The 23364-nt window shown below is 49.2% G+C and overlaps 3 protein-coding genes across 4 annotated transcripts in view; 2 read left to right on the top strand and 1 right to left on the bottom strand.

The window, feature by feature from the left end:
* Positions 1 to 1219: 1219 nt before the first annotated feature.
* Positions 1220 to 3670, bottom strand: dnajc30a (DnaJ heat shock protein family (Hsp40) member C30a). The gene has a single exon (XM_088907046.1). It carries the CDS (start codon positions 3614 to 3616, stop codon positions 2603 to 2605), a length of 1014 nt encoding a protein of 337 aa, XP_088763172.1. The 5' UTR covers positions 3617 to 3670; the 3' UTR covers positions 1220 to 2602.
* Positions 3671 to 4412: 742 nt separating this feature from the next.
* Positions 4413 to 12613, top strand: bud23 (BUD23 rRNA methyltransferase and ribosome maturation factor). Its single transcript, XM_088907058.1, has 12 exons — positions 4413 to 4568; positions 5439 to 5476; positions 6227 to 6322; positions 6938 to 7020; positions 7886 to 7982; positions 8070 to 8166; positions 8623 to 8673; positions 9232 to 9317; positions 10019 to 10064; positions 10233 to 10294; positions 11396 to 11485; positions 12208 to 12613. The coding sequence occupies exons 1-12, from the start codon at positions 4521 to 4523 to the stop codon at positions 12260 to 12262; spliced, it is 849 nt and encodes a 282-aa protein (XP_088763184.1). The 5' UTR covers positions 4413 to 4520; the 3' UTR covers positions 12263 to 12613.
* Positions 12614 to 14630: 2017 nt separating this feature from the next.
* Positions 14631 to 23364, top strand: part of stx1a (syntaxin 1A (brain)) — a 102528-nt gene continuing 93794 nt past the window's right edge. Inside the window, exon 1 of one of the 2 annotated variants that reach the window (XM_088906638.1) lies at positions 14631 to 14798. In XM_088906638.1, coding sequence (XP_088762764.1) covers positions 14769 to 14798 — 30 coding nt within the window. In that variant the 5' untranslated portion in view covers positions 14631 to 14768. The remainder of the gene's footprint in view (positions 14799 to 23364) is intronic. The other variant, XM_088906639.1, reaches the window with a different exon arrangement.

Raw genomic sequence — 23364 nt, 5'->3', positions numbered from 1 at the left:
ACCAGGTCTGGAGACCCCTAAGAACACAACAAATTAAAACTGTGACTGTGGCAGGATTTCTACTTGTTGAGCTGATGTAACACCACGCAGTAAAATCGCTTACAAGTGCCCCAAACAAAAAAAGTCTACTTACTACCCCAGAATCTCCAGTCTTTATCATCGAAAGTGTCCACGCGTGGAAGGAAAAACGAACGCCATATTCAGAAACTAACAAAAAGGCCCCAGTTTCTGCTCTCCGAGTTCTCTTCTGATGCCGCTGGACTGTCTCTCCTCTGACCCTAATGAAATGGAGAGAAGGAGAAAAGCTTTAACAAATGTTTATTAAAAAAAACACTGAACAAGACAACAAATTAAAGAAGAGACATAAAAAAAGGAATAAGGCTGATCAAATCAATTCTAGAGGTAAGTAGCTGGCAGAGTTTTGTTTACCAGCAAAATGCAATCTATCAGTGTTTACTTTCATGAGAATAATGTCAGAAGATTAATGTGTTTAGTTTTCCAATCTCCCTTCCACAGAGTTGATTTTTTGCCACTGAAGTATGATGAGAGGGAACGTTGCTATAGGACTTGCCTTCTTTCTGATTAGAGGTTAAAGCAAGGGTCCGACTCCTCGTTTAAAGACTCCTGCAGCTTGTGTGAGAGTAGGGGTGCACACCCAGCGCCCTGGATAGACTCCCCTCTGGGCGTCTAGAGTCTGGCCTCCCCGAAGCTCTCCTTCCTCCAACGGGTGCCGTCTGTTCTCGCTCCTCCCCTGATCTGTGCAGCGGGGCGGCTCTCCAGAGGCGGGTGAAATGGGTCCTCTTCCAGATGTGAAGCTTTTCTGGGAGCCTCTGGGATGAAAAAACACAAGAAATTCAAGGTTATTCTTCAGGTTTGGTCAAACCCTGGTGACGGAGGAGACGATTCGTGATGCGAAGAGCGAGCTTTCCTGGGGACACTTGCCTGGTTGAGCAGAAAGCCCAACCTGTCCATAAGGGCGGGGCTGGCCGAACGCACGCCTCGCTGGGAGGGATGTGAAACCGAGCAGCGTGCCGGGATGAGCCAGTGAAGCTGTTGCACTTCTGTGCAGGGGCTCCTGCCAGTGGGCCAGCGCTTCAGGGGGGCTGAAGTGGGTCCCCTCCTATCTGCGCGGTGCTTTGGGATCTCTCAGGATGGAAAAGCACTACATGAATGCAATTAACTCGTCTACAAATTACAAGGAAAAAGCCACAGCATATACAGTGTTCTCTCATATATTTTATTCTTTAAATACACATTTACATATTCTATTCAAGACTGGAGTTAACATTCCCACCACATTCATGACACGAAAGAAGTATTCAGATTCTTTTTTTTTTTCCTTTTATGGCCTAAGAAGATTGTGTTTTATAAACCTTATCTTTTATCCTCGCTGTTTAATGAGCAGCATGGCTTTCCTGCACATACACGCAGCCACACAGTGGCGAGACAGTCACCATCAGTGCTTTCAAATGAAAACCTTGGTGGTTTCAAGGTTTTTTACACAAGTAAGGTTTATTCTGGACACGTGCAAGGACCTCTGGGGGGCGCTGCACTGTCTAACCAGGCGTTGCCAAACATCTCCACACAGTAGTTATTTCCAGTGGGCAAGAATGCCTAGGGAGCCCAGGACACTACTGATACCACCTGTTTCCTGCTGAATTCCCCAAATCAGGGTGGAAAACCCTGTGAACTTACTTTCTGCTGCCAACTGCCGGCAGCAGGTATAGCTAATGTGCTGCAGCCTGTTTAGTCTTGTACAGCACTGTACGACATGTTAGTACTGTAGCACTCAAGAGCTCCAGCTGAGCTCCTCACGCTATCCCAGATAGCAAGCCCCACACACATTTTTTGAAAAACATTCCTGGTGCTGGACAACCTTTTAATAAAAGCAATACAACCATTATCACTATTTGACTGTTCATGGGTAACAGCAAATTGTATCAGAACAGAAATTTGCTTAAAAAGTTATCTTTTTCCAGGAAATAACAGGGGATTATAGAATTCCAGTTATCTTTGTCAAATAACTGCCGGATATTTTAGTACTTGTTTTTTACTGGTCTTAATATTTTACCAGCCTACATAAATTGAGCACACCTGTAAAGGGATTTTCCAATTTGACTGAGGAGTTTGAATTAATCACCTGACACTGATGCACCAGTAAATGTGATTCAAAGGGCTTGTTTCAGATCTCCGAACAGCAAGCAGCACCTCAAAAATATCTTCCACCCAAGGAATAGGTGGGGTGTTTTAAAATGGATGGATCACTCTGCCCCCGGTTTAACCTGACGCAGAAAGAAGAGCTTGGGATCCAGAAAAACACTGGATTCTCAAGACAAGTTGGAAACGCGTTTTCAATACCTTCCCTCCACACGTTAAAGACAAGAATCAGGAAATAATGACTTGACGAGCAAAATGAGTCCAAGCTAAATTCAAGGCCCTAAATATCTGCCAGAAGACCAGTGGGGAAGTACCTGGCCTGGCAGGAGTCAGTGCTGCAGCGCTGGGCTGCCCTTGGCCTGCCTGCCGCTGGCCAGGCCGGCTGTGCCCGAGTGCAGAGGTCAAGGGCACCGCGGCGGCGCTGCTCGGCGGCTCCAGTGACCGCTCAGCCGTGGGCCCGGGTGTTGAAGAGGAAGACCATCCCGAGCGCCAGCAGCAGCCCGGCCGACACTTCGGCCAGCTTGCCCATCCGCCAGCGCGCGTCCTGCTCCCGCTGCCGCAGCTGCTGGCGCTGCCGCCTCTGCGCCCGCTCCCGCGCCAGCTGCTCGCCGTAGTGCTCCCGGTAGAAGGCGTCGAAGTCGAAGATGGGCCGGCCCCCGGGGGCCCTCTGCGGGGCGGCCCTGGGCGACGGCCGGCCGGCCTCCCGCACCTCCTCCTGGCTCAGCAGCCCACGGTCGTACTTCCCGCGCAGCCCGGCGCTGCCCAGGACGCTGTAGGCCTCGCTGATCTGGAAGAACCTCTGGGCGGCCTCCTTGCTGCCCGCGTTCTTGTCGGGGTGGTAGAGGAAGGACTGCCTGTAGTAGGCCGCCTTTATCTGCGCCTGCGTGGCGCTGGGGGACACCTCCAGGATGTCGTAATAGGCCGTCCGGCTCCGGTGGCGCGGCGGTACCTTCCCGGCGTGCCCGCTGCAAGCGCGAGCCGGCTGCAGAGCGCCCGCGAGCCCCCGCGCCTCGCGCCCAGCCCTCTGCCACGCGCGATGCCCCCCGGCTGCCGCGAGCACGGGGCTGCGCGCCGACCAGACGAAGCTCAAGCAAGACGCGCGCGGGGCGAAGCCGCCTGACGACACACAGCCCCGGCCACAGCCACCTCCTCCCCGAAAGCGGACCTCCCGTCCGGGGCCTGTGAGCGGCGTGACCCCGTCCTGCCCGGCAGGCAGCTCACCATGCGCGGGCAGTGCAGAGTCGCCGCCCTCCGGGGCATCAATCTTCCCCGGCCAGCTCCGAGACCCCCTGGCAACCGGCTGACACTGACACACGTCACTGACGCCTGTTAGGTTGTGGACTTCATGAATTATCCGAGCGCTCGCCTCCGCAGTGCCGGACCCTGCAAACGCTGCCTTTTGCCGGTAGGTCAGGACTCTGCAGGCTCCCCTTCCAGCTCCCCAGCTGACCTCCGCCATCGCGGCCACCTAACAAGCGGCAGCAGACAGCGTCCAGTATGTCCGACAGCCGACCAATCACAGAGATACACTGGGGCGCGATCGACCAATCACAGAGAGACTCTGGGAAGCACGCCGGAAGGTGCGGCCCGGTTATCCAATCAGAGACGACCCGGAAGCCGTCAGCGTCACGTGTGCCGAACACGTTACACAAGAGCGCACTTCTGATCGCATAAATATTGAATAACGCAAAGTAATCAGAAAAAGAGTAGTCGTGAGTTTCAGTGTTTTCCCACGGCTTAGTACACAATCGTACAGCAGTTATAGTGAAGAAAACGTATACTAAATATGTAATAGACATGCTCTGAAGTACTAAAAACTAAATATTAGATTTAAGAGGAAAAATAGTATAGAAAGTATTATAAACAGAATTATTAAGAAATTATTTCTACCACGTATTATTACTACGAAACGTCTAGGTTTCACAGTATTTTTGGAGTAGACACTGTATTGCTACTAATTGTTTTAGTAAAACAGAATTAGTATATTCAGATTACATCAATGTAAATCCAACAGCAGCGCTAAGTAAAGCGTACTCAAGTAGGACATTATGAGGCCACCCTACAAAAAGCACAGGAGCTCCCATCGACTAATCAGCCTACAAATATTCAATCTATTCATACCGTAAAACGAAACGCGAATTACTTTAAGAATTTGTCTCTAATGAATTTGCGGTTTATGATAAACTCCCTGAATTAGAAAAAACGAAACACTCTTTAAAAACGGAATTCCAGTCACTGAGTCGCAGAGTGATGATGTCATGCAGCCCGGCCATGTGCTGCTGGGAGACGTGAGGGGTAGCCGAGTGTTTGCTGGGGTCTGTTCGTCCTCTTTCTGTGTTGCTGGTTTCAGTTGAAAACAAAACATGTCTTCGAGTTGTCGTAGACCCGAACATATGGCACCGCCAGAGGTGGTAAGTGGCCTGTATTGTGCTTAGTTATTCCGGTGTTTTCATGAACCAGACGAGCAGTGCAGAAAGCAAGTAGGGCATTTAAGACCGAGGCGTAGTGCGCTTTCCATGTTGTACTGTGTTGAATGTTTATAAAGGCATGTTCAGAAGTTGGAGGCGGTCTTTCTACCTTTGCTTGTATTTATACTTTAGTGGTATAAAGTTACGATGACTGTCGTTGTGTAGGGTGTTTAAGGTGCGCACAGGAACTTTTCTAGGTTTTAATGTGTATGCATATTCGACAGAGCTGTGTTTAATTCTGTGTAGGCAGTTTTACTGCTTATCTTGTTTACCATCTGATGTTGTTTTCTTACTTCGAGCAAATTCAGCCGTGAGTTAATAATCTTTTACTTATTCCATCTACTCCTGTACAAGATATAAATCCTCCCGATCCTACTGTTTACTTGCCAAAAAGACCAAATAACGTCCATGAACAGACACAGTAATACTAATATATTTAAAACAGCACCTGTCTAAAGTGCCAAGAGGTTTGCTCGGACCGTTTTGTTTTTCTACGCTAGTTCACTGTACCCACTCTAGGAAAAGGAGCATTTGAGGTTTTTGAGAAAATCCGTTCTGGCTAATGGTTATACATAGTCATAGCCATAGACATAGTCAAAGTAATGCATTTCACTGCAATCAGAGGGCCACTTTAAGGTGCAGGTAATTTATTGGGGTCGAGCTGCCCTTCTTAAAGCAGGTGAGGAGGAATATTGCTGTCACACAGGGCTCTGAAGCCGGATCCAGTGCCATGTGCCAACTGCTTTTATTCTTGAAACTGGCAGGGTCATGTGATGCTTGCTAGAGTAATCCTGTGCTCTTTTCATTCTGCAGTTCTACAATGAAGAGGAGGCCAGGAAGTATTCACAGAAGTAAGAGTTTTCTCTTGTTGTCTGCGGATTGTACTGGAAATTCTAGTGTTTTGTTCACAGCATTTGACTTTATACCTGTGATCACTGCGCTGGCTTGCTGTTAATCTGAGATTTTGGAGTCAAAGATCAATTCTGTGCCTCCTGTCACAGTTGGCTGATTTCAATCCAGACTCTTCCACATATTTAATTCTGTGTTCTGGTTTGTATTTCACTGTTCATTTTTTAAACGTCCACTATGTTGACTTTGTTAATGCCTTGGAGGATTTTGAAAACTTCTTTCCCCTTATTTTATTAATTGATTATTGAACCATTTGGTATACTGTTTTTTTAGCTTCTGATCTGTTAACTCGTGTTATAAATGTGTTTCAGTTAAATCTTCTTGAACTGTTGCCTTGCATTTTCCACTGATAGCTCTTCTCCCTGTGCATTCTATCCCATTCTATCACACTGCCTCATTCCTTCAAAGTCTGCTTTCCTGATGTTGGTTGTTAATTCGGACTCCATCTGCAGAGTTTCAGATATTCCTCCAAGCACACCTTGTCCTGATCAGTCAGTTCTGCATGCTTGCAGTGCCATGCAGTTTGCTCCAGGGTTTAGAGAACATTAAGAACCCCCTTGCCTCTGTCTTCTGTGCGCATAGCACCTGTCTCACTGTGGCCAGTTTCCCAGCAGCAGTTCAATACATTCCGGCTCTCCGAGTCTCCCAGTCGATTCCCTTTGTGTGACCCTGGCGGTGTGGTTGGGTTGCAGCTCCCGTATGATCGAGATCCAGACCCAGATGTCTGAGAGAGCCGTCGAGCTCCTGAACCTGCCCGAGGACCAGCCCTGCTACCTCCTGGATGTGGGGTAAGTCCGGGGGTCCAGGCTGTGCAAAGGGTGACTGACCGATGCCTGTAGCCGCATGTCAGTGGCCTTTAGCTTGGAGTGTCCATGGTCCTCCGTAGCCACAGGGGGTTCTGCTTTTCATGCAAATTGAGTTTTATTGTTTCAAGTCCTTTGTTTTCTTCATCAGCCTTTTCACGGGTCCTTAAATAAATCAAATCAATACTGATCCTGGTCACAGAATTGATTTAAGAACTCCTGCCCTCTGTCGATCACAGTCCGTAAAATATCTTAGAATGAAGCCTTTTTTAAAACATTTGATTCTCAGAGTAGTCTGTGCATTTTAGCTAATCTTGCATCAAGGCAGGCAGTTTTCTATACATTTTCCCTATATGAGTCACTCCTGTTTTTACTTGAATCTGTTTCGGTTTTGTTTATCCTAGACTGAGTCTGACCCACTTTGAGTTTTCCAAGCTGCTGGCTGTTGTCCTTACTGTAGTGATGAAATGGAAAGATAGATCATGTAAAGCGCTGTTTTTGGCGTTGGCTTGTGAAAGAACTTGTACTTGGTAAATCATGACATGGATCTTGCTGCTGCGGAGCTGGAGCCTGACGTGTTCCTCTGCTTGGTGGGTGCAGGTGTGGCTCGGGGCTCAGTGGGGACTACCTCTCTGAACAGGGACACTACTGGGTAGGAGTGGACATCAGCACGGCCATGCTGGGTAAGCCTGCAGCTCTCTGCCCACACCGCGGCCCAACACACAGAGACACACACATACCTTCAGATCTTAGTGATCATTTCAGTGCTCTTACTGCCTGCTCTGGTAATCTGTGCTCCCATTTCTCATAAAGTTCACTGGAAGCCAACTGGGTGTGGGGCTCTATCTTGGATATCTCTACCTGGTCTCTCACTTTCACTAGTTTAGTGCTGTGGGTTTTAAATATGATTCTGGCTGTTAGACCCAGGTGAGATCAAATATTATAAATCTGCTTTCTCTGTCTCCTAACCCTGCCTTTGTGCATTGATTTTAATTTGAAAGTTCCTCTTGGTCTCCAGAATAGAGCTGCCTACCCGAACACATCCACGGCAACTTCTCCTGAGTCTAGAGAGCTACAACTTTGTAGGCTTTATAGGAAACTTAAACCCCTCAATGGATGAAGACCTGGTTAAACATCTTCGTCTCAATCAGAGGTCCCCAGTCCTGGAGGGCTGATGTGTCTGCAGGTCTTTTAAAGAACCAACACCTGGAGAAGGAAAAAGATAGTAAATTGGTCCAGTTAAGGCCATAATGAGATGATCGAGGTAGTTAGAAGCCCAGCTGGCCTGAAAACCTCCAGGACCAGGACTGGTGTTCCCTGATCTAAATCTTTTTAATCTGTTGTGTGTAACTGAGAGAGAGAGGGGTGTGCTGGTGGAAGAACTAACTGAGCCTCACTGTTGTGTGTCCTGACATGGGCTCAGTTATCCATAGGGAGAAAAGACCAGAATCGAAAGACAATCGAAGTCCCCTGTTATCCAGTCTCTTCTGTGTGGCGGTTGTGCATGCGACTCAAAGCCCTCTCACGCTTCTGCTCTGCCTGTGCCAGATGTGGCCCTTAACCGGGAGGTGGAGGGAGACCTGATCCTGGGAGACATGGGACAGGGCCTGCCCTTCAGGCCCGGCGCCTTCGACGGGTGCATCAGGTAGGCCGCGCTCCCCCGGTCTCACCCCGGCCGGAGCCCCGACCCCGCCGCATGGCTGACGACTCGCTTGTCCTGTGTCTCTGCCAGCATCTCGGCCCTGCAGTGGCTGTGCAACGCGGACAAGAAGACGCACAGCCCCCCCAGGCGTCTGTACAGGTTCTTCAGCACGCTCTACGGCGCATTGGTAAGGCTGGCCTGCATGCCGGGGGGCTTTAGAGACCGTGTGTTAGCTGTGCTGCTTGGAGGCCTGGGATTGCAACCTTTTTTATTTCCCTTGCTTTTGGGATCATCGGATGGCCTCGTATCGGTGCAGGCTGGGCGTCCTTGAGCACAGTGAGGGTGGGATGTAGACTGGAGCTGCAGTAGGGGACAGGGTGCCGCTGTCTCTGGAAGCCCTGCGCTCCCAAGCAGGGGTCACTGTTGTTGGCAGCTCTGCCTGCCTTCACATCCACCCCATAATCCTCTAGCTTGGCACCTTATATTTTGGATAAAGACGGGGATCTCTAGGCTGCACACTTTCTCATCCGAGGCCCTCAGGAGCCCCATATCCCCCACATTTAAGACCTCAGTTTACTCCGTCTGTATCTTCTTCCTGCAGCATGTCAGTAAGTATCTGTCACTTGTGTGTGTCTGTGTTTAGGCCCGGGGCTCTCGTGCTGTGTTCCAGATTTACCCCGAGAACTCGGAACAGGTGAGGAAAGGGGTCTTGCCGTTGGTGCTTTACAGCTAAGGTTTCATTTGATCTAGTTTTAATCTACCTCTGCTTTTGCATTTTTCTAAATATTTGTGTTATTTTTGAAAACTCAGATGTATTTTAAGATGGTTTTGTACATGAATTGCAATCTGTCTTTCAAGCCAGCTGTTACCCTCTGGTCGGTCACTGTTCTCATCCAGATAACCAAAAGATGACCACGTACACCCCCTGGCCTGTTTGTTTTATTCTGTGATAGCAGGATAGCAACACTCAATTATGCAGCCTATGTGCATTGTAATACACATGTATCCAAAACACACACGTGACCTTTGCGTGTGTTGGAAAGAAAGAGCTATTCCCCATTGCTCCTGTAGCACTCCGTATCTGGTCCTTCACAAACATTGCAACCAAAAGAAAGCAGGAAATGATGAAAACAAGAAGACGCCATTCAGACCGTCTTCAGTTGCAAACAGCTAATGAAGTTAGAGTATCAGAAAAGCCTGAGGGCTTGCAGAGCTGTCTCTCTAACAGGTGTCGCACCTCTTCTGATCGCAGCTGGAGCTGATCACTGCCCAGGCCATGAAGGCTGGCTTCACTGGGGGCATGGTGGTGGACTACCCCAATAGCACCAAGGCCAAGAAGTGAGTAGTGTGCTTTCCCCTCCTGCAGGCGGGTTTAAACCGTCAGTGCTGTACTGGTATACTGGTAGTTTTCCCTTCAGTCTTGAGACAGTTAGGGATATTTTGATCTGGAAAAAGAACTAGATTTGTGTGTTTTTTCCATATAACCTTGGAACAATTATGAGGCCTTAATGGGTCGTAGTGAATATCAGTTGTCCCCAGGACCCTTCCGGTGGTGCTGCTGTCTTCCTGGCTGTGTTATCATGGATAGTTGGGATATTATGATTTACACTTGCTATCACTAAGCAACTCACGGCTCCCTCTCAGCACTGGGATCCTGGGTCCAATTCTGGACCTGGGGTGCTGTCTGTGTGGAGTCTGTATGTTCTCCCTGTGTTTGTGTGGGTTGCCTCCCAAAGTCCAGAGACATACTGGCAGGTTAATTGGCTTCTGGATAAATTGCCACTGGTGTGAGAGTGTGTCTCTGTGTGAGCCCTGCGATGGACTGGCTTCCCATCCAGGGTGTGCCCTGCCTTGTGCACAGTGCTTGCTGGGATAGGCTTCGGCTCCCACATAACCCTGAACCGGCCGTGGTGTTTAGCAAATGGGTGGATGGATCACTCAGTGCTTAAAGCCGATGTGATTGCTGAATATGAAAAAGTAAAAAAAAAAATGTCTTCAATGAGTAGAAGACTCTTACGAATTCTCTTTCTTTCTCTCAGGTTTTTCCTCTGCCTGTTTGCTGGGGTCTCTGGAGTCTTGCCGAAGGTACTGATATAAGGGCAGCATTGTTTTATTGGACGGGATAGCTTGGCGTAAGGCCCTGGTAGAGAAAATACGTCCGAGCCTCAGAGGTTTTTGAGTGAGTTAAAGGGGCTGGATTGTATGGGTGTTTCTGCCCGACTGAAAGCCTGTCTGTGTGCACTTGTCTTTCAGGGCCTGGGCTCAGAGACCGTGGACAGGGGGGTCTCTAATCAAGCAGTGTTCACTGGACAGAGGTGAGACACCCACACCGTTAACCTACTGTGTGAGCTGCTCTTGGCGGACACCCCACACCAGGGTCCACAAGCTGGTGGGAAAGCACAGTTACATCTGATACAATGCTTGTTTAATTAGTGGTTTAGATATTAATTTAAGGGAAGTTATGTTAACATTATGCAGTGTGTGACTTAGGGCTTATCTGGAAGGAAGCAGTGGCGGCTCCTAGGGGCTGTGCAGGGTAGAGCAGCCAGACCTAGTCCTAGGTGACATTCTGTCACAGCGGATTGCAGGACCAGGAATCGGCTCCCTAGCCCGGCTGCAGAAGCAGCTGTGCCGCTGGGAAGGCTGGGAGTCTTCAGCCGGGGCCAAAGCTTCCCGCTTCCCGGCAAAAGAGCCATCCCAGTGACGCAGCGGACCTGACAGTGCTGCAGCGACGTCCGGGAGGGAAGCCATGCTCCTGCAGTCCGTGCTGCTGAGCTTTGCAAAGCGCCAGGCGGAGACTAGATCTGCAGGTGTTCTGTCGGAGCAAGAAAGGCTGTAAACCTGTCAGAGTGTCTTTGCACAGAAGGGCTCCTCGGCTCATCGCTGTTCCAAATTTCTTTCACACTTACAGGCCTCAGCATTGGTCACTGTGCTGAGTCACTCACTGCCTTCTGTTACTGCATTTGGGAGAGGCGGTTTCTTGAGTATTAATGCAGCTTTCCAGTACCAAGCGTTAGGGTTAGGTTTAGGAAGGTCTCTTGTGTGACGCTGGCGGTATGAATCCGGCTGGCAGTGCCGAGGTGCTGGGGGGAGGGTGTCTGGTCTGTGGCCCCACAGCAGATCGGGCCTGGCGTCCCCTGCTCTGCTGGGGCCAAGGGACCGAGAGGAACAGGGAGAGGGCCTTCGTCCTGCTGGGCTGGAGAGGCCACCCTGCAGGTTTTCCTCCCTCTTACAGGCTCCTGTCGTGCTCACAGGCGGGGGCTCAGTTGTTCTAATATGCATGGCGCTTTTCTGATATACTTGTTTGTGTATCTGTGCTTCAAAGAGGACTTCATCGCAGCATTCCGGAGATGTGGTGCCTGTAGAGAGAGCGGTCTCTGCCCAACTACACATTACCCCTTTTCTCCCCCTCTCAGGTCCCGTTTCAAGCAGATGAAGGGGAAATCGGTGAAGAAAAGCAAGGACTGGATCCTGGAGAAGAAGGAGAGGCGGAGACGACAGGGCAGGTGAGACGATGTGACTGCTCCATGCCTGGGGAGAGAACAGAGTCTGCAGTTACTGCAGTGGGCCACTAGGCGGCACTTTCAGAGGAGTGTCTTTCAGAGCCTTTTAATGGCCACAGACGAAAATCAGCTGAGGACTGTCAAATAAATAGTGCATGGTTGGGTAATTTTTTTTACTTAAGATTAAAGTTTTAGATGGCTTTTTCTTTGCAAAGCATTGCCTTGGGACCTGTAACATTCCACTGTAGAAGGCGATGGGCAAATCACTGAGAAGCCTGTGCCCTAAAGCTTTTAAAAAAAAGTTGTTTTTTTTCTATTCTCTTTGTGTTCCACCACGTGTTTGAGTTATGGGGGCCTCAGCCTCCCTTTGCCCCCTGCCCAGCAGGGCTTCAGACTCTCTTCCTGCATGCCCACAGTCGGCACAGCTGGGGTGTGCTCTAGAGGTCACTCCCTGCTGCTGGGCAAAGTGACCACTGCCCCCCTCTTCATGGGGCTTGGAATGAGCGCTTGTGTGGCACCGGCGAGCAGCAAAAGACAGGGGGCGACCTTCCCTGCTGTGCGCTTCCACAGTGCTGGAAGGCAGGGCTCTGGCCAGGTGGACAGTCCTCTACAGGAAGAGCCGCCTGCTTGAGCAGCGGTGGCGAAGTGTGTTGATGTATCGGGCATTCCTGATGTGGCCTGCTCAGCTCTGTGCGCCTGTGACTGCTGCCTCTTTCCTCTTTCAGAGAGGTCCGGGCCGATACGAAGTACACCGGGCGACAGAGGAAACCCCGGTTTTAATCACGGGCGCTCAAGTTCAGCGAGTGGGGCGTGACCATGTCCTCCGTGGCGTGAGCTTTATGAACTGGGTTTGCTGTGCCACAGAAGAGGGGAGAGGTGTTCCCGGCCGTGCGTTTTGGAGGAGAAACTTCCTGGGATGGGAATTATGAACTGCTCAACCCTTATATCTGCAGCTCAAGCAGAGAGCTCTCCAGCACCTTCCTGTATAATCGTTCTTACTACAGTTTGCTTTTTTTTCTGGAAATCTAAAAGTGCTTTTTTCTCCCAGTGTCATGAGGGCAATATTGGGTGATTTGCAAAATATTCCTCGTGACCCATGAATAATATCTGATTAAACTCTTTATTTAACCGTGCCCCATCTCCTTAGGAAAATTTAATCAGAATCTCTCCTTGATTCAGCACGCTGGTTGATCACTGTTCTGTGCGTGACTGGTCTTTGCTTCACTCAGTGCACACATCCATACTTCCAGGCTGAAGCGTATAAGGATGGCGAAGCCCGCGTGATGTGCTCTGGTGATCTGGGCTCGGTCCGGATCCAGGCCCGCGTGATGTGCTCTGGTGATCTGGGCTCGGTCCGGATCCAGGCCCGCGTGATGTGCTCTGGTGATCTGGGCTCGGTCCGGATCCGGGCCCGCTGTACTCTGCACAGAGCGGCGGAGAGAATGTCATGCCTGACAGTGGTGTGCTCCAGATCTCTTTGGCAGACCCTGAAGCTGGATGATAGAGCACACAGCTAGGAAATAAACACAAAGACTAGCAGCATTATTGATCTAGGCTAGGAGGCCACCTGTGTCACGATGATAAATACTTTATAGCCCTCTGGAGCTGTCCTGTTTACTTTTTGTCTGTGGAGAGCAAGTGATTCCCATACAGCAGAAATAGACGACTCCAGTCTTCAAGCGCTGTGGAGTCTTTGTTTTCATTTCACCTCTGATCTTAGTTGCTTCACTGAGCTCATCATTTGGCTAGGTACTCATGTTCCGTGTTTTGAGCAGTTGGTAGTTATATAAAATCCCTATAAAAGCTGCAGACTTCATGATGAGCTCACTTTTCTTGGGAGTGATTTAATTTGACTCCACAGCTAGGTGTTTGTATATAGTAGTGCTACTCAAGTGTGGACCTGAAGAGCCACAACCTGTTTGAAATCCTTAGCACACGAGGACTGGCAGACAGTGCTGAGCCAGACCATTTCAGTAACTGATTCAGTCAATGGAGAATGAGGCTTCAGGTCTAGGAACGGCGGTCACTATTGCACTAATATGCTTTAATCTCTTCCCAGAGGGCGGGTGACACTGCTGTGATTTCTTTTCCTACAAGAAGCATTTTAAGTCAAACTGACAAGCAGGAATGGGTGCCTTTTCTGTTTTGGAAGTTTCAAGGATCATGAGAAATCTGGGGACAGTTGTGCATTGGTTAGCATCCCTGCTCTCAGTGCTGTGGCCCTGTTTTTGATTCCTGGGGTGCCAGCTGCCTGAGCTTGCTACAAACATTTGCTAAATGTGAAAGGGTTACTGAGCACTATAACATACAACTTTTAAATATAAAACTAACCCCTCCTTTTCCTTATGTAAATCATTATCCTGTTATTTGTTTTCTTTATTAGTGCACTTTTAAAAATATACAGTGATGTGAAAAAGAAAATAAACCCCTTTTTAAAGGTTCTGTAGTTTTAGATCTTAATACATATCATAAGACATTCCTAACAATGGATAAATCTCACCTCATGTGATAGATAACACAGAGATTTTAATGTCAGTATCGGCCACAATTCAGCAGCTTTGTGTGACACAGCAAGTGCACCCCGTGACCCCGGTACGTGTGGAAACCCCTTCAGCAGCAATAACTTGAAGTACACGTTTCCTGTAAGAGGTTCTCAGTCTCTTACATTACCTGGGAGGAATTCTGGCGCAGAAGGGCTGGGGCCCTGGGTTCGAATCTGGGCCGGTCAGTACCGCCGGGGGCCAACAGGGGTCGCCCTTGTCTCGGTGAAGTGCGCGCCAGGCGGAGCAGCGCCTCATACGTGCGCGAACTCCGCAGAGCACAGCTGGGCGTTATCATGGGCAGCCTGCTCGGAGACCGCGGAGTACTGCACTTTGAAGAGCGGCGGTACCGTGGTTACTCGCTTTAACCATGCGCGATGGTCTGAGGACTGAAAAGGAGTGATGACGTCTTGGTGGTGGGGGGTAAATGAATTAAAGATCATTCTGTAGTTGCGATCACCCGATGAACTTGAGGGTGGCGTCTTCAGGGTTAAACGGGTATGACCCCGTCTCACCTTTTGATGCGCGCTCTCTCCCTCTGAGCAAATACACGCGTCCTCCCTCCTCTCCAGCCGTGCCATGCGCGTTCCCGCCTCCCTACCCCCCCCGCTCCAGTGCGCGCTCCCGCCCGCCCCTCACCACCGCTTTCCGTGGAAGGGAAAAAGAGGAGAGGAGAGTGAGCGAGTAGCGATACGGAGAGCATCTTCTGGAGGAGAGAAACTAGTTCAACAACTACAGCATACACCATGAAGGACCGCACACAAGAGCTGAGGAGTGTAAGTCCCGTTCGTTCGGTTTCGGGGAGCTGAGAGGGGTCGGAGGGGAGCAAGCGGTGGTTTGCTGCTGTCGCTCACAGTGTGTCACAGCGTGTGAGATCTCACCGCCGAGGGGTGCACATACCTGGGGCTTCACTGGGAAATGGGGATACTTCTCACGGCCCCCACTTCCATAAAATGACAGAATCGTGCGTGTCTTTGTGTCAGCTGAGTGTTTTGTCAAACACGGCGCGTCGCCCTGCTCCTCTGTAGGGCTGGAAGGAAAGTGACTGGGGGGTGTCTGTTCAGCAGCTGTTACCCACTTTCAGGATAAAATAATGGATATTTCCTGCAGGGTTAACGGTGAAAACGGCGAGATGTAATACTTGGGTAAAACGTCAGTGCAGATTCTAAGCGCAATGTTCAAGTTTTTTTTAAGCTGGTGTCAGAAACCCTGTCTTCCGCGCTTAAGTATATTTTGTTAAAAAAAAATAATTAAAAAAATCACGTTCTCGGCACATTTCGGGCGCATCATTTGTGATGCCGAGAAGGTGAGAACCTGCACGAGTACTGAGAGGATGTGGAGAAGAGTCCGGTTTCCTGAAGATGGGTGCGTGTCTTGTGCGAGAAGGGGCTGGATTTAGGCGTTGCCTGAGTTCGGATGTGACAAACGTTCATTTCGCTCCCTGCCGGGCAGTCTGTTGTGGTGGAAGGTTGCGAGATGTGAACTTTGAGTCTTGCGTCGACACCGCTAACTGTAACATATTTGCTCCTCTTGGGAGTGGGCTTACAAAGGCGCACAACGCGTGTCCGTAGTGGTGCTCGAGTCAGGCTGAAGAATGCCTTGTCACATCGCCGGGAAACTTCTTGGTCCTGACAGATCGCTTGGACTGTCGTGGCTTAATGAGCGAATCGCGTTATGAAGGAAAACAAGTAGTGGCCCCGTCAGTGTCTTCTACTTCGGCTCGCAGGCTCAAAACAACGTTGTGGGTGACCTGACCTCCCAGGACACCTGTCTGCGCCAGCTGTCTCACCTGGGCAGCGCTGTTGCGTGACTGGGCGCTAGCTACACCTGGGGCCGAGAGACGGAGAGGCGCAGCCATGGGCTCCTTCCTCCGGCCTCGCCTCTCGGGCGTGAAACAGCGCAATGAATTCACTGTTCAGAACGCAGCAGCAGAAAACCAGAATTGCTCATGCTATATTTATTAACCACTTCCCCTCTTTAGAATTGTTCAGCTCATCGCTGACCTGAACTCTGTACTGCAATTCAGAAATTCATAATGTGCATTGCTGCAGATAAATGTATCATATCAGACAGCCCTTCACTTATATAACAAAGCATTGCTGCTCAATAATTTTTAATATCTCCAAAGAAAACAGTAATTACATTGTGGACGTCATTGCAGAATGTCAGAAAACCTGGGACTAAATTCTCTAGGCTTATGAAGGATTTAGTCTTTGTCAGAATGTTAAATTAGATTGTAAACTGTACGGTGTTTCCTGGAAAAGATGTAGGTGTTGTCTCTTTTAGTGAACTTTTGAGTTTTGTGGGAAATCAAAGGCCAATTTTAGAGTTTATTTGTTGAAAGTAACAAATGTATCCTGCATTATTATAGTTCTTAGAGCTTTGTCAGTGAAGGTCAAGCTGAAACCTGAGAGCTGACCTTGTCACATCTTACAAGTCAGATGGGAGAATCTGGCAGCTACTGTCTGCTACGGGCTTCGGTTCTTCTTCTTTAAATCTTACAACATGAAACAGTTCCCAATGAGAGGCCGTCTGGCCTGTCTGCTAGCTGAGGATCTCATCATTCTTGAAGGAAGCCAGGGTATCGTCTTCAACCACTTCTCCTGCCAACATAAACCGGCCATCAACTGTAGGCTTGGGACTGGCAATGGAACTGACCTTTTCCAGTGATGGTTCACGTGAAGTTGAGGATGTTAGCATGGAAGGACTGTGGAGCTCGAACCCGTGTCCTTTGGCAGTGATTTTACTGTGCTCCACGCCAGATGAGAGGCCTGGAGTCATACACGCAGTGAAGCAGAAGGTGATCAAGTGTGCCGAGGGAACAGTGGTGCTGCTGAGAGCCCCATTCAGAGACACAGGGGCTGATGGGTGTAGCCGTGTTGGGGTGTGAGCTCCTCAGGATTGTGTAGGTGACTGGTCCGGGGGATCAGAGATCACCTGCATATACTTGGGCTACAGAGGGCATTGTGGCGTACGTGGAGTCTGGGAAGCCTGTTAGGACTGAAAGCCTTGATCCATCACGCTGTGTTTTGTATTGAGCTTGCTGGAGCTACAGGGAAATATTGTAAGACTCTTGTTGCCTAGCAGTTTGACCCCTTTCTGGCCTTGTCACTGGGCTCTCATTGTTTTATTGGCCATATACAATTTCTTGTATTAGTAATTTGTTTTTTCGCATACCCCAGCTTGCTCTCCATGAGACAAACAGGCACACAGACGGGGAGAGAGAAGCTGGGGGTCAGAGAGCAGGGTCAGCCATTTATACAGCGTCCCTGGAGCAGTTGGGGTTAAGGGCCTTGCTCAGGGGCCCAACAGAGTAGGGTTCCTCTGCTGGCCGCAGGATATGAACCGGCAACCTTCCAGCCACAGGCGCAGATCCTTTTGTACCACAGAACACATGGCACAGGAATGAACAACATCCAGCACAGTCTACTCCTCTGTGTTCTGTACTGAATTTTAGGAATTTGTGAAAATAGAAAATTTGTGTCCCTGATCATGACATAAAGCTGGACTTTGGAAATGCCTGGAATACTGATTGCTCAGTTGCTCTGCAGTATTGCAGCTTCTACAGTATAGATATTAATATGCAGCATTAAAAAAACATTAAAAAAATCATACTGTACATGATATGCTTTTAATCAGTGTCGAGTCCTTATTCCTCTTGTACCCTGCACAACGAAGACATCCCTACATCCGTCCATTTTCTAACTGCCTCATCCGGTTCAGGATTGAGGGGGAGCTGGAATCTGTCCTGGCTAATAAGGGGTGCAGGACAGGAGACTCCCTGGACGAGTCAGGTAACCTACCAGCAGGTCTCTGCAAGGTGGGAGGAAGCCCATGTGAGCACAGGGAGATCACACACGCTCCACGCAGATACACTGAAGGTAGCATTGCGCTAATTCCTGGAACCTAATCAATTCAGTGTGGTGCGGTTTTGTAACAAAATCCAAAAAGAAAAGCTTTACTTGCAAGCCCGGCGTAAAGCTAGTGTGTTGCACTTGCGTGCTGAACCAGGGCAAAGCCTCTACAGGGAACTGCTTGACTCAGACCCTGTAGCTCCTTGATCTGCAGAATTAGCCCCTGTTTTCTTCAAGCAAGGTTAACATGTTCTACACCAAGTATTGATCTAGCCAGGCCTCTCCTCTGGCTTCTGATTGGCCAGCCTGGCGGCGGTTTCAGAAAGCGCTGTTCGCTCTCGTGCTGAGGCCGGGACAGCTCTCCTCACAGGGGCGGGGGGGCTGGACTTCCCGGGACCCACCAGCGGGATGAGACAGGCAGCGGTGTATTGTACCGGGGGCTGCAGGTCCTGTAGTGATTAGAGTGTCCCAGCCTGGGGTTCTGCTGTTGGCTTTTGTGAAAATCTCTGGAGCATCAGCTCAGCATGCTGGGAATTTCTAAAGTGGGCTCAAGGTGGCCGCTGTTCTACTGATAGCGCTCAGGGTGTGTCTTGCTTCCCTTCTGTGAAGAAAGGGGTTTTGCCCTGCATGGACATTCCACTGGTGTCTCTGGGTTGTGCAGGGAATTGCACACAAAGGCGGTATTATATCAGGGGGAGTATAAGGCTCCACCTATTACACGCACAGAAGCAGTCAGATAAAGAAGAATCCTTAATCTACATATTCTCTAGCAAATCACTCCGCAAAGTGATTTGAGAATATTTTTTTGTGTAATGGGCAGGGTGGCTCTCAGTGGACGAATTTAATTTGTCCATCAGCCTAACAGGAAAGAGAAGCCGCAGAGCTGCTCCTTACAAATTGAGCTGTTAACAGCCCTGTCGAAAGAGGTCAAACCGTCAGCGAGCGCTAGCACAGCACTCAGGGCTAAATATGCAGCTCGATTATCTCTGTTGGTTTTGGGAAATCTATTTTTCTGAGGAGCAACGCCACTGTAGGAAATGACAGGCGCCTGGTGATTGTCCACCCATGCAGCTTGCCGCTGGTGAGTGGGCACGCGAGGCAGCACGCACAGAGCCCATCCACTCATGTGGTTTTCTGATGTTTAGGCAGGTCCTTTCCTTCCTACATCTCACGCCTGCCAACAAACCGCATGACAGGCGCATCCAGTTTCTGTTCGGGGGAAAAAAGGCATTTTGTGTGCCATGGACTGGGGTTTTACATCATCCCACACGGATCTGTGAGGGGGCTGCAGTCCAGGGTCCGTGTCTGTGGGCTGGGACAGGCTTGGCTTCCGTGCTGGCTGAGATGGAGCAGTCTCTTGCTTTTCTGGTGCTTTTCATGGGTTACAAACATTTAAATCTAGCAGCAGGCCAGCAGACCCCTGCTCAGCTCTGTCGGTCCTGAAAGCCAGCCTCTGGCTGGGGCCACCCCACCGAACAAGAGAGGGCGCAGCTGCTCCCAAACAAGAGGCCAGAAATGTTGTGAGGCTGTGGTGCAGATCAGCTGGCTCGCTCCCTTGTGCTCGGCAGCTCCCAGGGAGCTGCACGTGCCGTGATGCGCTTGTCTGGATTAGCTTTTGTCAAGGTTCCGAGAGCCACGTCTCGCCCCAGGGAGAAAGAGCAGATCGCGGATTCAGGATCTGTAGCCCACTGAGGGCAGTGTCAATACATGAAATATAGCCATGCATTATTTATCCTCTCTGGCGCGTTCAGTCAGGTTCAGCTGTTTTTGTGTTGTTCTGTTTTTCGCCTGTGCCTAAGGAAACAAGATAGTTAATTGAAAGTTTCTTGGCTCTGAAAAGTAGAAGAATTGTATATAGCCATGCACAGCTCCATCCTGTACAGGTCATGGGAACAAGGCTATGTTACTTAAATGAGAGGAATCAAAGTGGGGCTTTGGGTTCTGAGAGCACAGTGCAGTCAGTGTGCATTTGGAAGCCTTGATGTTTTTCCTGGGTTCATGGGCTTAGATCTTAAAGGTTTCTCACTACATTAGTAGTGTGCGGTTTTCTTGTAATAAAGTACTGTACAGTCTTTCACTGCCACTCTTACCTCCGGCGTCCCTCGAGGATGTGTTATGGGACCTGCCCTCTTCAATATCCGCATGCTACTTCTAGGTCACATAATTAGTCATCTTGGCATTTGTTTTCTCTGCAATGGTGATGACTCACTAATCTATCAGCATACTCAGCCTTGTGTTTCTTTGACATTTTCTGAGTTTGATATATGTTATCAGACGTATAAATCTGGACATACAGCAATCTTCTGCTAATAAAGTGCAGCAAAACAAAGTCATATTGGACTCAATGTATTAATTCAGTACAGCTGGAGATGCCAGATTGTTATAGGTGACTGTGAGATCGGGTTAAGTCTGCTGGGTTTGACTGTACATTCTCCTTTGAGTCTCATGTGAAAGGAATGTGCAGAGTGACAATTTGCACACCTTATTTGTTTGATCTATGGCTTGAGCATTGCAATGCTCTGCTTGTGTTTCCACAGAGCTTTCTGCAGAGGATGCAGTGTATTCAAAGTAGTGGTGCACTGAGTCTAACAAGGTCAAGAAAGCATAATCATATGCAACTTTAGCTTTGGCATGTCTTCAATGGTCACCAGTTAAGTTGCAGATCAATTACAAGAGCTTGCTCCTGGGTTTCAAGGTTTTAAAACGGTCTGGTCTTGCATCTGTCGATAACTTGCTTTGTCATGATGTGCCAGAACGTGACAGAACTTGTGCTCTGTCACGGAGAGAGCTTTACTGGGGGAGACTGTGCCTCTGGAACACTCCTCCCAGGGCTGTTAAGGACACAGTCATTGTTGATGCTTATAGAACATCTAAATACTTATTTTTATATTTAAATGTAACCTGTTATTTATAATATTTCTGTTTTGTTTTATGCCTTTATCTCTTGTTCTTTTTGTGTATTATGTGAAACACCTTGGGATTTCTTTAATGAGATGTGTTAATATAGAATAACTACTATTGGTAGGTGGTAAATAAGGTGAGCTTGAAATGTGTGTGTTTTTGGAGACTGACGAGTCACACCTTTCCATCCCTTCCTGCTTGTCCTGCTTGTCCTGCTGGCGCGGCGTGCTGGGGCCAGACCACCGCTGTGCGCTGCTTGACACATGGGTCCAGGCTACCATGTGTTTGTGCCTGCTCTCTTCAGGGCTTGGGGTTGTGTCTTGTACATATTCACAGTTGATCTCTTTATTGTTGCAAGGTCTTAATATAGCATTTTGCAATAAAGTTAATAATAATTCAACGTATTTATACGTACTATACATTTCTTTTAGTCTTCTGTCACTATATGCAAAAGATGTTTTACATATAGAACTTGAACCCCTTGCACCCTCTACTGCAATGCAGCTCGTGTGGGTGTGGGGACGATTTGCAGAAGCTAAGGTGGAGAAAAGATTAATTCAACAATTGAATCCAAAAGGAGCTGTAGACCAGGCTGTATAAGCCCAGAGTGGGCTTTAACACCCCTGCTCTTAGGGATCTGTTATGACCAGCATTGTGCTGGCTTACACGTTAATGAACTGAGCTCTTGCTTGTGCTATTGTGAATTTTAGTGAGCAGTTTGCTGATTTTACAGCAGGAGTCTCAAAGCGACTTTCAGGAGGGGTCACGGTGTTGCCTTTTGTGATTAATTGGACAATTTCAACGTGTGTAACAGCACTTTGCAATCAAGCAGCCCTTTTCTAAATCAACTGCACACGACATAGAGGAAATATTAAATGTGCCCATTTGAACCGGTAATTAGATCGGTTAAGTTAATTGAAAGATCAGGTTGGAACGAAGACCAGAACATTACCCCGTGTCCCCCCAGGAAATGAGATTGCAGCCTCTGGCTGGTGGGTAGTTTCCAGTGGCTTCCTGAAGTGGCTGTGAGGCTGCTGTCTCCAGTGTGTGGGCTGAGGCGGGCGGAGTGCCTGGGGGCCGTTCGTCCTGCAGACCCGTGACAGGGACTGGCTGTGCAGGGAGGGGGTTTTCTGCGAAGCGGGTGGGGGGGTACTTGGGCACTTGAATGATGGCTTTAATACAGAGCTCCTACCCTTTCTCACAGAAATCATGTGCAACGCTGTGCACAGAATCAGCTCAGGATTTATCAGGCTTGCACACTGGTGCCTTGCTGCCAGATCTGTATGCAGGTGAAAATTGAAATCTAAAAATGTTCTTGCTCACCCATACATGGAAAATCACATCTGGGGACATGTGGGTATTTAATGTGTAATTTTAAGAAGTTGTGTTTGAGAGAAGTGTCATATGCTGTCACGACGGTCCTTCGGTCACCCCGGCCAGTGTCGTCCTTCCCAGAAGCCCCCGCTGTGAGCCCCTGTCCCGCGTCTCTCTTCTTGTGGTGCTGTCACCCCAGCTGGCTGTGCTGCAGCCACAGGGGGCGCCATCACAGCGGGCGTCTCCGCTCCTACTGTACCTGCCCCTTCTGGGTGTACCGTAGCGGCAGCCCCACGCCTCTCTGGAGCATGTTCAGCTGGGTGGGATCTGGCCGCGGCTGCTCTTTCTGGTGTTTCGCGAGGGGAGGGAAAAGGTCTCTCCCCCCACCCTCCTCTCTCTCTTTCTCTCTGGCGTTTGCCTGGGGAGGCTGATTGTCTGTGACTGTTGTGCTCCATGGAGTGTTTCCTCTGGAGTGGAAGGGAGAGCAATCAAAGGGAAGAAGGGCAGTGGAGCGTGGCAGCAGGAGCGAGAGAAGAGGAGTCGGGCCCTCTCCGCGCTGATTGGGGCTCGAGTGTGAGGAGCTGCCCCAGCCCTGTCTCCTGTGATGCAATCAGTCTCTTGTTGACTAGCGCTGGGCCAATTAGTTATCTTTCCTACCCATTCTGAAGGTGCAGTTGCTCAGAAAAAAAGTTGCAGCAGATATCTCATCGCATGGGCTGTCATTACCACCCTTAATTCCTTACTGTGTGCTGCAGACCAAGTCTGCTAGGAATACAGGTTGGAAAATAAACACGGTCTGTGTTTCCCTCCAGTGGCAACAGGCTTTTCTAGAACCGCCGTCCTGTTTCCTGTGCAAGGCTGGACCTCCCAGATTTCAAATGTGATGTGATTATATTCATGGAGCATCGGTCACTCCACAAATAAGCTGTCGAATTCTGACCAGCATTGTAAAATGGATTCTCTCTTTTTTTCCCGGTTTTATGCGGCACATTTAAAACCATTTTCACTCAAGAAGCCGAACTGCATGTCTGTGCTCATGAACCTAGGGTGCCTTCCTCAGCAGGAATACGATATCTTCGTATCTGGATGATCAGAAGTACAGAACACAAAAAGCATTTCTGTTTTAAAAAAGATCAGAACAAGAGGAGGAAAGTGCAAAACAAAGCTGAAAACAAACTGAAACATGTCCATGCCCAGATGGTTGAAGTGTTGTACTGTAAGTAAAGGTTGGGGGCTGTGGGGGCTGACAGGCAGTTGCTGAACGGCACAGGAG

Source organism: Atractosteus spatula, chromosome 27 (genome assembly GCF_055471065.1).
Source record: "Atractosteus spatula isolate fAtrSpa1 chromosome 27, fAtrSpa1.hap1, whole genome shotgun sequence".
NCBI classification, from domain to species: Eukaryota; Metazoa; Chordata; class Actinopteri; order Semionotiformes; family Lepisosteidae; genus Atractosteus; species Atractosteus spatula.
This window is presented reverse-complemented; position numbering and strand designations above follow the sequence as displayed.